Consider the following 11,402-nt stretch of genomic DNA (forward strand, 5'->3'; position numbering starts at 1 on the left):
CAAAAGAGGAACAGCGAGAGACTACAGGCCACACCACCGGCAGGAGAAAACGCAGTGTCCGATGGTGCCGCAACGGAGGCAGGCCAGAACTAAGATGAATATGTGAGGAAACATTGTTCCAGAAAAAGGTACATGGACATAACGACCATGTCCAATCTAGCATAACGTTGTAGAAGTCTAAATAGTCTAAATAGCATAACTAGTTTCAGTAAATGGGGTAAATGGAAAGAATTTCCGTTCAATGGGTTAAGTATTGTCACAAATGTCAAACAAGGGGGTAAAAAATAGAATTTACTCTAATCAGCGCAACTATATACTATGATTAGTATAATTGTACTCTTGAACTGCGTAAATTAATTAATTAATTTGAGCCGGGGGTGTACTTTGTTTACATGTGGAGTCCTTGCTTTCAGGCGCCCACAAGAAGGTTTGTGCTCTTGTGTTAGTGGATACACGGAGTTCTCCACTCTTCACTCCCAGGCTTCAGGAGTTGGATGAATGATGAATCTGCCGCCCGCGGAGGCGACGAAAGGTGGGCAGGCAGCTGGGCAGGAGGGGCTCCCCTCGCCTCTCCCAATTGTGCCTGGATTCCCGACGAAATGCGCCAAAATTCCACTTTTCCGGTCATCCAACCTCACGCAACTAACACAGTTTGGTGTGTATATTCTACTCCTAGTTTCATTGACAGGATAATTGTGAGCCACTAGCTACCTTCTTGCAGGTTCGTCAAGCTCAATCACTGGGCTAGCTTCTTATGTTTCCTGCCGTGGATGGTACTAGAAGAACACTGTTTATGTTCTGTAGTGTGTTCAAGTGGTGCGAACGGCGCCACATATATGGCTGGACTGATTAGGCTTGCACGATCAGGATGAGAATCATTCCTCTTATAATCAATCCTCCCATGCGGAAGCGGAACACGAAATAGTATTATCCTAGCAAGTAGTTTTCCACACGTTCGCCGCCTCCAGGTGCAACTTGTTTTCAGCAGTGGAGTACTGAATACTTGTGGACACCAGTGTGAGCTTGCCAGTTTGTTGCCAAAAGGCCACCACTTATGGGTCTACTAGCTGAAAATTCAGGAGAAGCTCCGGTAGCTTTCGTTAGAAGAGCTCTGAGACTGCCACTGGCTATAGTACTGATCAGTTTCCATGATTAAGCTGAGAATCATTCCTCTTATGATCGATCTGCCCATGCTGAAGTTGAACACAAAATAGCATTATCATAGGAGGTAGTTTTACACACATTCACCGCTTCCAGGTGCAACTTGATTCGCTCCACTTGTCCACGTCACCGTGGGCTTCTCAAGTAGTTGCCGAAAGACCCACTGGTTAGTGATCTGGACATCTAGTAGCTAAAGCCTCAGCAAAAACTCGGGTAGCTTTCGTTAAGAGAACTCTCTAAAGGACATGGAAATTATTCCTGTAGACATAGATTCTATGAGCTCAAAGGTAAATAAACAAATAAACTTAACTTTCCATGAAAATATAACAACTTCAATTTTATCCATGGACCATGGTGCATCAGACAATTAGGAAGATGACGTAGGTACAATTTGGTCAAACAGAATTTACATTTGTATGTATATATATGGATGGTTGACCAAAGTGAAAGACAGCTTCAACTGAACATAGTGAGAACCACGAGTCATTTAGTGAGAACCAAAAGTTAGATCAATCGTTAGACCTAAGTATTAAAAATGACAAAAATGTTAGTATTTATAATTGCAATAAAATGGGTGCAAACAAGTAGATGAACAGAAAAAAAAAAACAGCGCAACGCCTGGCACAAGCTCTCACGGAAGAGTGGCAGGCTGGTATTGTTTGCTGAAACAGTTGATCTTCATGGTGTATACAAGGAGGTTTACATGTGGATGATGCTTGTTTTCTGGTGGGGAAAACAGAACCCGCTGCAAGGGGCTACCAGAGCAGTGCATTGGAGGTGGGTTTCCGGTTGAGATTTGGCATTGCTACAAGCTGACAAGGCACCTCTTTTTGGGGATACACATCGGCCACTTTTTAATACTTTTATGGGAGAACTAAGCATCTTCTCTTGTTTGTACCAGCGATATTATCATTCGTATGTCACTATCAGAGAAAAGAATGTGCCCAGACTCCAGATTTTGGTACCAAGGAAAAACATCCAGGACTAGAGAGTACTGTTTGGTAGATTCTACAATTACATTTCTTACACGTGGAGTTTCGCTTTCACACGGCACCGGTGTCAAGTCAATGGATGGATGGAGTTCTCCGGTGTATGCCGCCACCGATTCCTGACTGGAAAGACCACGGCTGCGAGGCCAGCACCACCACACCAGGACGCTGATACTACCTGGAGAGACAGTCGGGATGTCGGGGGAAGACCCCGGTATGACAAAAGATTGGAAACAGTTGGCTCGAGGTCGGCTGGCCCGCGGCAAAGGCCGGCTAAGGAGCAGCCGGCTGGAGCCTTGCGAGCCAGCTAACCTCATGTCTACGCTGGTCCAGTCATGGCCGGCTGCGCTATGGCTGGGCCGGCTTCTACATGCCATGTCCGGCTTGGTTTGTCTCTCCCCTGACCGGCTCGAGGCTGGTGATTCTTGCAGGAGAAGGCTCCGGAAAGGTCATCCAGGTGCGAAAGTCCACATTGATCTCATCTCCCGTAAAGTAAGGGGCACTATGGAGCAACAGTGCCCCGCGTCAAACAGGCCATCATGGCCTAGCTACGTCGTGCGCCGCAGGCTACGGGCACCGACAACGGACACCTCCCCCACGTCGCTTGGAACGTCCTATCGCCGCTGACCTCGGCAGGAAGGACAGACAGGTCCTAACGGCCGGTAACGCCAGCGCCTCGGGAAGGAACGAGAAAGTCGGAGCCGGCGGAGCCGGCCAGTAGGTCATAGGGACCTCTTTGTAATGTTGCCAGCGTCTATATAAGCTGCGCTACCCCTCCTGTGCGGGGGACGATCAATCACTTCTCATTTCCATACTTAAGAGCTGCTCGAGAGAGAGGCCTTCGTCTCTCCTCGCAGTCGGATACAGCTCAAGGAGCGCCATTGTACTGTCATATATCATATACACTCTAGAGCAGGAGTAGGGGTGTTACCTCCATACGAGGGCCCCGAACCTGGGTACACCGCTGTGTCGCTTGTGCTCATACCCGCATCCGGATACCGTCGTAGACCATAGCAGGAACCACCTATCTTTAGCCATCATATGGCATATGCCGTGACGATATCACGACACGGGAGTACTACCTGGAACTTGGGAGTAGGTGACCGGTACGACAATATATTATCGTGAGGATCCAACGATAGGAGTATGTTCATTCCTTGCCTTGGAAAAGCAAACGCAGCCAGCCCAGCAGGTGAAATATGTTATGAATCTCGGATGCATCCCTCCTGCGTTGGGTAGGTTCACCCCACCCACCCCACCCATGTTCCCTCCTAGGGTGTAGGACACCTGGGTCAGATGAATCTGCCGCTTGCCCTGCGCAGGAGAGGCTCCCCTCACCTCTCCCGTTTGCGCCTGAATTCTGGCCGAAACGCGCCAAAATTCCCCTTTTCTGGCTATCCAACCTGCCAGAAAGTGCACATAACCAACACAACTTGGTGTCTATATTGTAGTCTCATTGACACGTTAATTGTGAGCCACAAGCTACCTTCTTGTGGATGTGTCAAGCTCAATCAATGAGCTCTTCTTATGTTTTCGTGCCATGGATGTAGAAGAACACTGTTTATGTCCTGTAGTGTGTTCAAGTGGTGTGAACGGTGCCATATGGCCTCAAGTTTAATCGCTTAAATTGCCACTGGCTGATTGATTAGGCCTCCATTATCAAGATGAGAATAATTCCTCATATGATCGGTCTGCCCATATGCAGAAGCGGAACACAAAATAGCATTAGTTTTCCAAACGTTCGCTCTCTCCAGGTGCAACTTGTTTTCAGCAGTGGAGTGAATATCACTTGTCGACATCAGTGTGACTGTGTGAGCTTGAAAGTTAGTTGCCAAAAAACAACTAGTTATGGCTCTACTAGCTGAAAACTCAGGAGAAGCTCAGGTAGCTTTCGTTAGAAGATATCTTAGACTGCCACTGGCTGCACTAGTTAGGTTTCAATGATTAAGCTAAGAATCATTCCTCTTATGGTCGATCTACCCATGCGGAAGCGGAACACAGAATAGCATTATCATAGGAAGTGGATTTTTGCACACGTGCGCCGCCTCGAGCTGCAACTTTGTTTTCAGCAGTGGAGTGAATATTGCTCGATGATAGTTAGCTCCACTTGTTAATGTCAGTGAGGGCATGTCAATTAGATGCAGAAGATCAGTAGTTGGGAATATCCTACTGGCTGAAAACTCAGGAGAAGCTCCGGTAGTTCTCATTAAAAGATCTGTACAAGACTTGGAAATTATTCCTATAGACTTAACTTCTGCGAGCTCAAAGGTAAATCAACAAACTTTCTTTACCATGACAAAGTAACAATTTCATTTTTATCCACAAAAACTGGTAGAATAGGCAGTGACATAGGTAAACGTTGGTCAAACAGGTGCTACTCCTGTATACATATGGGAGCTCAAAGGTAAATCAACAAACTTTCTTTACCATGACAAAGTAACAATTTCATTTTTATCCACAAAAACTGGTAGAATAGGCAGTGACATAGGTAAACGTTGGTCAAACAGGTGCTATTCCTGTATACATATGGGTTGCTCGACCATAATTTGATTTTAGAAAGGATAACCAAAGAGTGAAACAGCTCTGCAAGATGATAATGAAAACCATTTGCATGCATGGAGAACAGGAAGTTATATTAAATGTTGCAACAAGGAAGTACTGCAAAGATTTGACTTAATGAAAATTACGAGTGTGCACACAGGATAGAAATAGATATACAAAATGGTCTAATCACCATCGGAGAGTAAGAATACCATAGAAGTGCCCGGCAGAAGCTCCTGTGGAAGAGTGGGAAGCTGGTGTTGTTTGCTGAAACTGATGATCTACGTTCCATCTACCGTATTCAGTACAGCTTTACTTCAGTGTTCTTGATAGCACCATGACATTGAAGTTCATCGAACTGGGAATCTTGTGCATTATGTCCTTAATGATATGCACAGCATCCTGATTAAATACAAAATAAAATTATTATTGCAGCAGGAGAGAAATAATTGCAAATGCAAATGAGCAGTAGGATAAACACTACTAACTGAATCCATTTTCTTAGTACCAATGCACCATTGAGCCTATTCTATTTAGGGTTAATCGGATATATGCTACTGCAATTTCCGGCTATTTGAGAAACGCCAGTACAACTTTCGATTTTTGAAAAACGACATTGCAATTCTTCATACAACCCGATAGTAGCCAATATACACTCGTACTTACAGTTGTATATACTATATGTGGTGTGCTCCACCTGAACCTATCAGGCTTAGACGCTTACGTGGGAAATTTGATGATTAAGCTAGGACTTTGATGATTTCCCCTTTATAGGAATTTTTTGCCCCATGTTATTCTAAATTATATCTATTCTTCTGAGGATACAGGATAAAAACATGTGACCAAAGAATCCTAATGTGCTGCTTTCTTCCACGGAGGCGACCATGCGCCACGTATTCTAAGGTCCAACACGAGCAGCGCTGGACTACTGAAGAGGAGAACTTGTCTCGCGGGGTGGTGGTTCTCACGAGCACAGGGAGAGAGGATTCGGGGCCGAAATCGTCGTTGATGTCGAGTGGTCGCCGTCGTCCGCTGCCGTCATGCTCAGCGCCTTCCGCTGACAGGCGGAGAGGGGGTTGTGGGAACCTCGGTCCGTTCAGAGTCAAGGGAAGGAAACGCGGGAATCAGTGTTCGCCGTCGGCATGCTTGCAGTCATCCACCGGCACGACCGTCGCCATGCTCGCTGACTTCCGCTGCCAAGGGGAGGTCGCATTCAACGGAGCTTCGGTCAGGCCGAAGTGCGGGAACCAGGTGTAGCCCTCCGCCAGGACTGCCGGCTTCTTTCGCCTCCATGTCCATATCGCCGCCTGCCGCAGCCGGAGTTATCGGATTTGTTTCACGGCGGGGAAGCCAAAAGAGAATCGCTTCGGGTTGACCTAGTATGATTCGATTTGCTTGCAAAAAAAAAGTCCGACTCGGGTGGGGCGCACCATTATGCGTATGTAACTATGTATGATAGAAATACTAGTGGCATATTGTTTGGCATATGTGTTTAAGTAGGCATAATGGCATCTATGAAACGTACAAGGAATTGCAGTGGCGTTTTTCAAAAGATGAAAGTTGCGGTAGCGTTTCTCAAACATTGAGAAAATTGGAGTGTAATTTATCCAATTAACCCTTCTTTTTAAGGTCCCAAAAGCCTCTAGAGTGTCCAAGTCATTACAACGCATTGACAAGTCAAGTCAGTGCTGTTGAATCCTTGAGTTTGGTTGCTGATTCTTGTAAATGGACATGCACAATCTTAAATATTCAGATACCTGCTGACTGTTGCTTCTATGATTTTACGTAGAATTTACCAAGACATAGGATCGGCCCATGATATAACTTGAACAATACAGCTGTGATAGTAACTTAGTTGAGCACCTCTAAAACCAAGTAATAGTTCTACTCATATGCTCAAGCCTAGAAGAATAGACTAAAAGAGAAGAGCATGTTATGTCCCCAAGAGGGAGGAAGTAACTGGGAAGCTGTCAGATGTGAAGATGAAGATAACATTTGCCTCACAATACCATTAGTTTAAGACGACGCAATGGGGAATGAATAGTCCCTACTTCAAAAGTTATTTTGCAATACCTGCAGTAAACTTTCTGGAGATGTGGAACCATGTTTTTTTTGTCCACCCTTCATGCCGTCAAGCTCATAAAGTGTTCCTACAGACAATGTCACTCCTTAGTCCCGGAAAAAGCAATAAAACTGACAATACACTGAGACAAAACAAACAGACTTGCCATTAAGAGCCACGAAACAGATATAATGCTCTTCTACATCGTCAGGGAGCTGCACAAGGCCCAGGCATAGAGGTTAATGTTCTAACTGGAAAAAGGAAAAGACAAGTTTGACAGAAAAATCAAACTGAAAGATAACCCCGTGGTACTGCAGTAGTCTGTTAGAAACTCATCAATAAACATACTGTGTACAACATTATATCTTTCCATTCCGACTGAAAGAAACAGCAACAGAAAACACTTAACTACATATGAACTAACATAATTTCAAGTTCCAAAATCATTTCTATAAGCCCCTACATATCAATCTATTAGCTTCTGCAATGATTAGTTCGTTTCCTGTGATAGGATTCCACCACATATAAGGCAAATAATATCAGTACCTCTGTGTCACCAGCACTGGCAGCCAATGAGTGGGCTCTTGCAATGTCATCGTCCTTCTCCAAAACTCTCGCACGCTAAATGTTTGGTAATATGATATTAAGATAAGTAAAAAAAAAACTGTGAAAGTGGTCAAGGTAAGGAGGCCAAACTTGAAGTAAGAAAGAAGAACCTCATATGGGTCCATGCTGGCTGTTGATTGGAAGAACAAGTCCAAGCATGAATTATCCACTACAAAGGACAACATAAGTTCCTTTAGTAAAATTGCAGTACCAACACTAGTTAACACAATCATAGAAAATGACTTTACATACTACATAAGCCCTTCAGTACAATTTGCTATCACCTGGGCAATAGAAAGACTTGTTGCAGAACAAGAGGATAGATGTACAGAGCAAACCTACACAAACTTTCTGAACATGCATTTCCAACAGCATGAAGCAGAGCGATAGTTCCACAAGCATTTCCTAATGATTCGATCTGTTGTATGAAATACACATCATCCGAAGTTTCCTGCTGTCAAGGCATGAGACACACACACACACGTATGGTTAAAGCCAAAACAATCTGATTCCTGTTATAATGCAGACATAAACTTCTACTCGTACAACACCAAGGAAGGAGTCATGCACTTTACAGTGAACACATTTGCTCACCTTATGTTGAGTGGCTAAGACTTCCTCTGAAGGATGACTTGAACTCTGCATCAAAGCAAAAGAGTGAGTGTGTAGTTCAAGAAAACTACTTTGTGGGAACTAAACTGGTTTATATCAAAAGGGACCATGTGCTGCCAATGTGCTGCGACTTGGGCGCCTGAACAGAACAGGGAGCATGTCATGTCCTGTACCTCAGGCGGATCGGGGAAGCAGAAGATGACGGCGAGCACGGGCTGGGGAACCGTCGCCAGCGCGTCATAATCCAGACCGTATACGTCGTGGACCTCCGCCTCGCCCTGCGGCACACCCAGCGACCACATGAACTGCGCGCGTGGTGGCGAGGCGTTCGGTCAGATTGACGGCAGTGGTAGCGATGATTGGAGCAGCGGGAAGAGAGGGGAGGCCACGAACCTGGTTGAATACGTCCGGGCTGGACTCTAGTGGAGGCCACCGCTCGCCGGAGCAGGCCGAGGCGGCGGAGGGCGGCGCCGCCATGGGGACTTCGCCGGAGGGAAGCGGGTAGTGTCAGAGTGGTGGCCGTCGAGCCCATGCGTGAGGGGGCTGGCCCGGCAAGGTCAGGACACCGTACCATGCGCCGCTGCCGGCCCATCTGCCCAATGTCCATGGCTTGTGTGTATCTAGGGCCCACGATATTCTCAAAACAAAAAAATCTTTGGTCCATGTGTATCTATTACAACAAACATACTGAAATTCGTTGCTAAAAAACATACTGAAATTCAAATTAAACCAACCTAAGCTATTCCGTACCAAAACATAAACAAAAACTCGATACTAGGACAAAGAAAAAAATTATTAAAAATTACATTCAAATATTTCAATATTAATGCCCAATATTTTTTTCTTGAGTTTTGATTCTGACTTGGGACTTTGAGCAGATCTCACCTAGAGGATACAAACTTGGCGGATGGGATTTTTTATAATAAAAGGAATATTAATGATATCGTGAAGATATCAATTACAGCTAGCCTCTGCAAATAAAATTTCAGAATACATTAAGGGTTTGTTTGATTTGTAAGAATGGCACATGATTCTCAGGGATTGTATTCCTATAGATTTCTTTCCCTATGATCGCCGTTTAATATTTATGAAATAGAACCTATGGAATTCTTCCTATGGACCTCCCCTAGCCTACTTCATCTAGGAAATATTACATTAGCTATGAGTTCCTTATAAAATTCCTACGCGAAAGAAAATTCATGTGGCTTTCCTATGCACTAGTAGAAAAAGGGGCTTCCGTCCAAGCCTTTAGTACCGGTTTCCTTACGAACCGGTACTAAAGAGTGCATTAGTACCGGTTGCATTGTCCACACCTTTAGTACCGGTTCTAAAGAATCTTTAGTACCGGTTCGTGACACGAACCGGTACTAAAGGGTTTGCGTCAGCTGAAAAACCTTTTTTGACACTGTAAAATAGAAAAGAAAATGATAGAAAATTCAAAAAATAAAATGTTTTCAGATTCTTGTATGTTATGCAACCTACTATTAGGGAAAATTAACAAATTTGAATTTTCACTTTTTTTGCAAAAAAGTTTTGAAAAATGGTAAAACCGCAATAACTTTTCCATACGACGTCGAAAAAAACGTATAATATATCAAAAAAATCCTGGGAAAAAGTTACTGATGTCTACGGGAGCTTCTATTCTTGTAGACAGTGTTGGGCCTCCAAGAGCAGAGGTTTGTAGAACAGCAGCAGTTTTCCCTTAAGTGGATCACCCAAGGTTTATCGAACTCAGGGAGGAAGAGGTCAAAGATATCCCTCTCATGCAACCTCGCAACCACAAAGCAAGAAGTCTCTTGTGTCCCCAACACACCTAATAGGTGCACTAGTTCGACGAAGAGATAGTGAAATACAGGTGGTATGAATGAATATGAGCAGTAGTAACGGCGCCGGAAAATAGCTTGTCTGGCGTGTAGTTGATGGTGGTAATATGATAGCGATAGTAACGCAATGAAACGAGCAAACAAGCAGCGATAGCGATATTTAGGAACAAGGCCTAGGGATTAGACTTTCACTAGTGGACACTCTCAACTTTGATCACATAACGGAATAGATAGATGCATACTCTACACTCTTTTGTTGGATGATGAACACCATTGCGTAGGATTACACGAACCCTCAATGCCGGAGTTAACAAGCTCCACAATTCAATGTTCATATTTAAATAACCTTAGAGTGCATGACAGATCAACACAACTAAACCAAGTACTAACACGGATGCACACACTGTCACCATTACACCGTGCAGGAGGAATAAAACTACTTTAATAACATCACTAGAGTAGCACATAGGTAAATTATGATACAAAACACATTGCAATCATAAAGAGATATAAATAAGCACTTCACTACGCCATTCATAACAGTGAATAAGTATTCTGTGAAATATAGCCTAAGAGACCCACACGGTGCACACACTCGTCACCTTTACACACGTGGGACAAGGAGTCTCCGGAGATCACATAAGTAAAACTCACTTGACTAGCATAGTGACATCTAGATTACAAGCATCATCATATGAATCTCAATCATGTAAGGCAGCTCATGAGATTATTGTATTGAAGCACATAGGAGAGAGATGAACCACATAGCTACCGGTACGGTCCCGAGCCTCGATGGAGAACTACTCCCTCCTCATGGGAGACAAGCAGCGTTGATGAAGATGGCGGTGGTGTCGATGGAGGAGCCTTCCGGGGCACTTCCCCGCCCGGCGGCGTGCGGAACAGAGACTCCTGTCCCCCAGATCTTGGCTTCGCGATGGCGGCGGCTCTGGAAGGTTTCTCGTACCGTGGCTTTTCCGTATCGAGGTTTTAGGTCTGGGACCTTTATATAGGCGAAGAGGCGGCGTCGGAGGGTCAACGAGGCGGCGACACCATAGGGTGGCGCGGGCCACACCCAGGCCGCGCCGGCCTATGGTCTGGTGGGCCTGTGGCCCCCCTCTGGTCCTTCCCGGGTGTTCTGGAAGCTTCGTGGAAAAATAGGATGCCGGGTCTTGATTTCGTCCGATTCCGAGAATATTTCCTTACTAGGATTTCGGAACCAAAAACAGCGAAAACGAGAACCGGCCCTTCGGCATCTCGTCAATAGGTTAGTTCCGGAAAAGGCATAAATATGACATATAATGTGTATAAAACATGTAGATATCATCAATAATGTGGCATGGAACATAAGAAATTATCGATATGTCGGAGACGTATCAGTTACATCCGAATTCACCAGGGTTTACCCGGTTAGCCAATTTTTAGATTCTCAAAATTCCAAATGAAACATGTTAATAGGATTGATATGATACTACTATCACATACATGCTCGCGAAGCACTTGGAAGTGGAACGGGATGGAACTCGGAAGTTGTTGCGGTCAGAAACCCACCGGCGAGCAGCGACGGGCAACACAGTAGAGCCGGGAGGCTCCCAGGACTGCGGCTGGCCC

The 11,402-nt window shown here is 44.9% G+C and overlaps 1 protein-coding gene across 4 annotated transcripts; it reads right to left on the reverse strand.

Annotated features, from left to right (window-relative positions):
- Positions 1–1,001: 1,001 nt before the first annotated feature.
- LOC124676264 (ubiquitin carboxyl-terminal hydrolase 3-like) lies at positions 1,002–8,458 on the reverse strand. Of its 4 annotated transcripts, XR_006993561.1 has the most exons (10): positions 8,365–8,458; positions 8,145–8,276; positions 7,954–7,998; positions 7,702–7,813; positions 7,470–7,528; positions 7,300–7,374; positions 6,920–6,968; positions 6,765–6,841; positions 4,904–5,093; positions 1,002–1,419 (listed from the first exon to the last, which is right to left on the reverse strand). XR_006993561.1 is itself a non-coding variant. In XM_047212342.1 (9 exons), the coding sequence occupies exons 1-9, from the start codon at positions 8,446–8,448 to the stop codon at positions 5,004–5,006; spliced, it is 720 nt and encodes a 239-aa protein (XP_047068298.1). In that variant the 5' UTR covers positions 8,449–8,458; the 3' UTR covers positions 4,807–5,003. The 4 variants fall into 4 exon arrangements, 3 of the variants coding, with proteins under 3 accessions (XP_047068298.1, XP_047068297.1, XP_047068300.1); XM_047212342.1 differs by lacking the exon at positions 1,002–1,419 and having other exon boundaries at positions 4,807–5,093; positions 7,702–7,810; XM_047212341.1 differs by lacking the exon at positions 1,002–1,419 and having other exon boundaries at positions 4,807–5,093.
- Positions 8,459–11,402: the final 2,944 nt, after the last annotated feature.

The sequence above is a fragment of the Lolium rigidum genome, chromosome 7 (genome assembly GCF_022539505.1).
Source record: "Lolium rigidum isolate FL_2022 chromosome 7, APGP_CSIRO_Lrig_0.1, whole genome shotgun sequence".
Lineage (NCBI taxonomy): Eukaryota > Viridiplantae > Streptophyta > Magnoliopsida > Poales > Poaceae > Lolium > Lolium rigidum.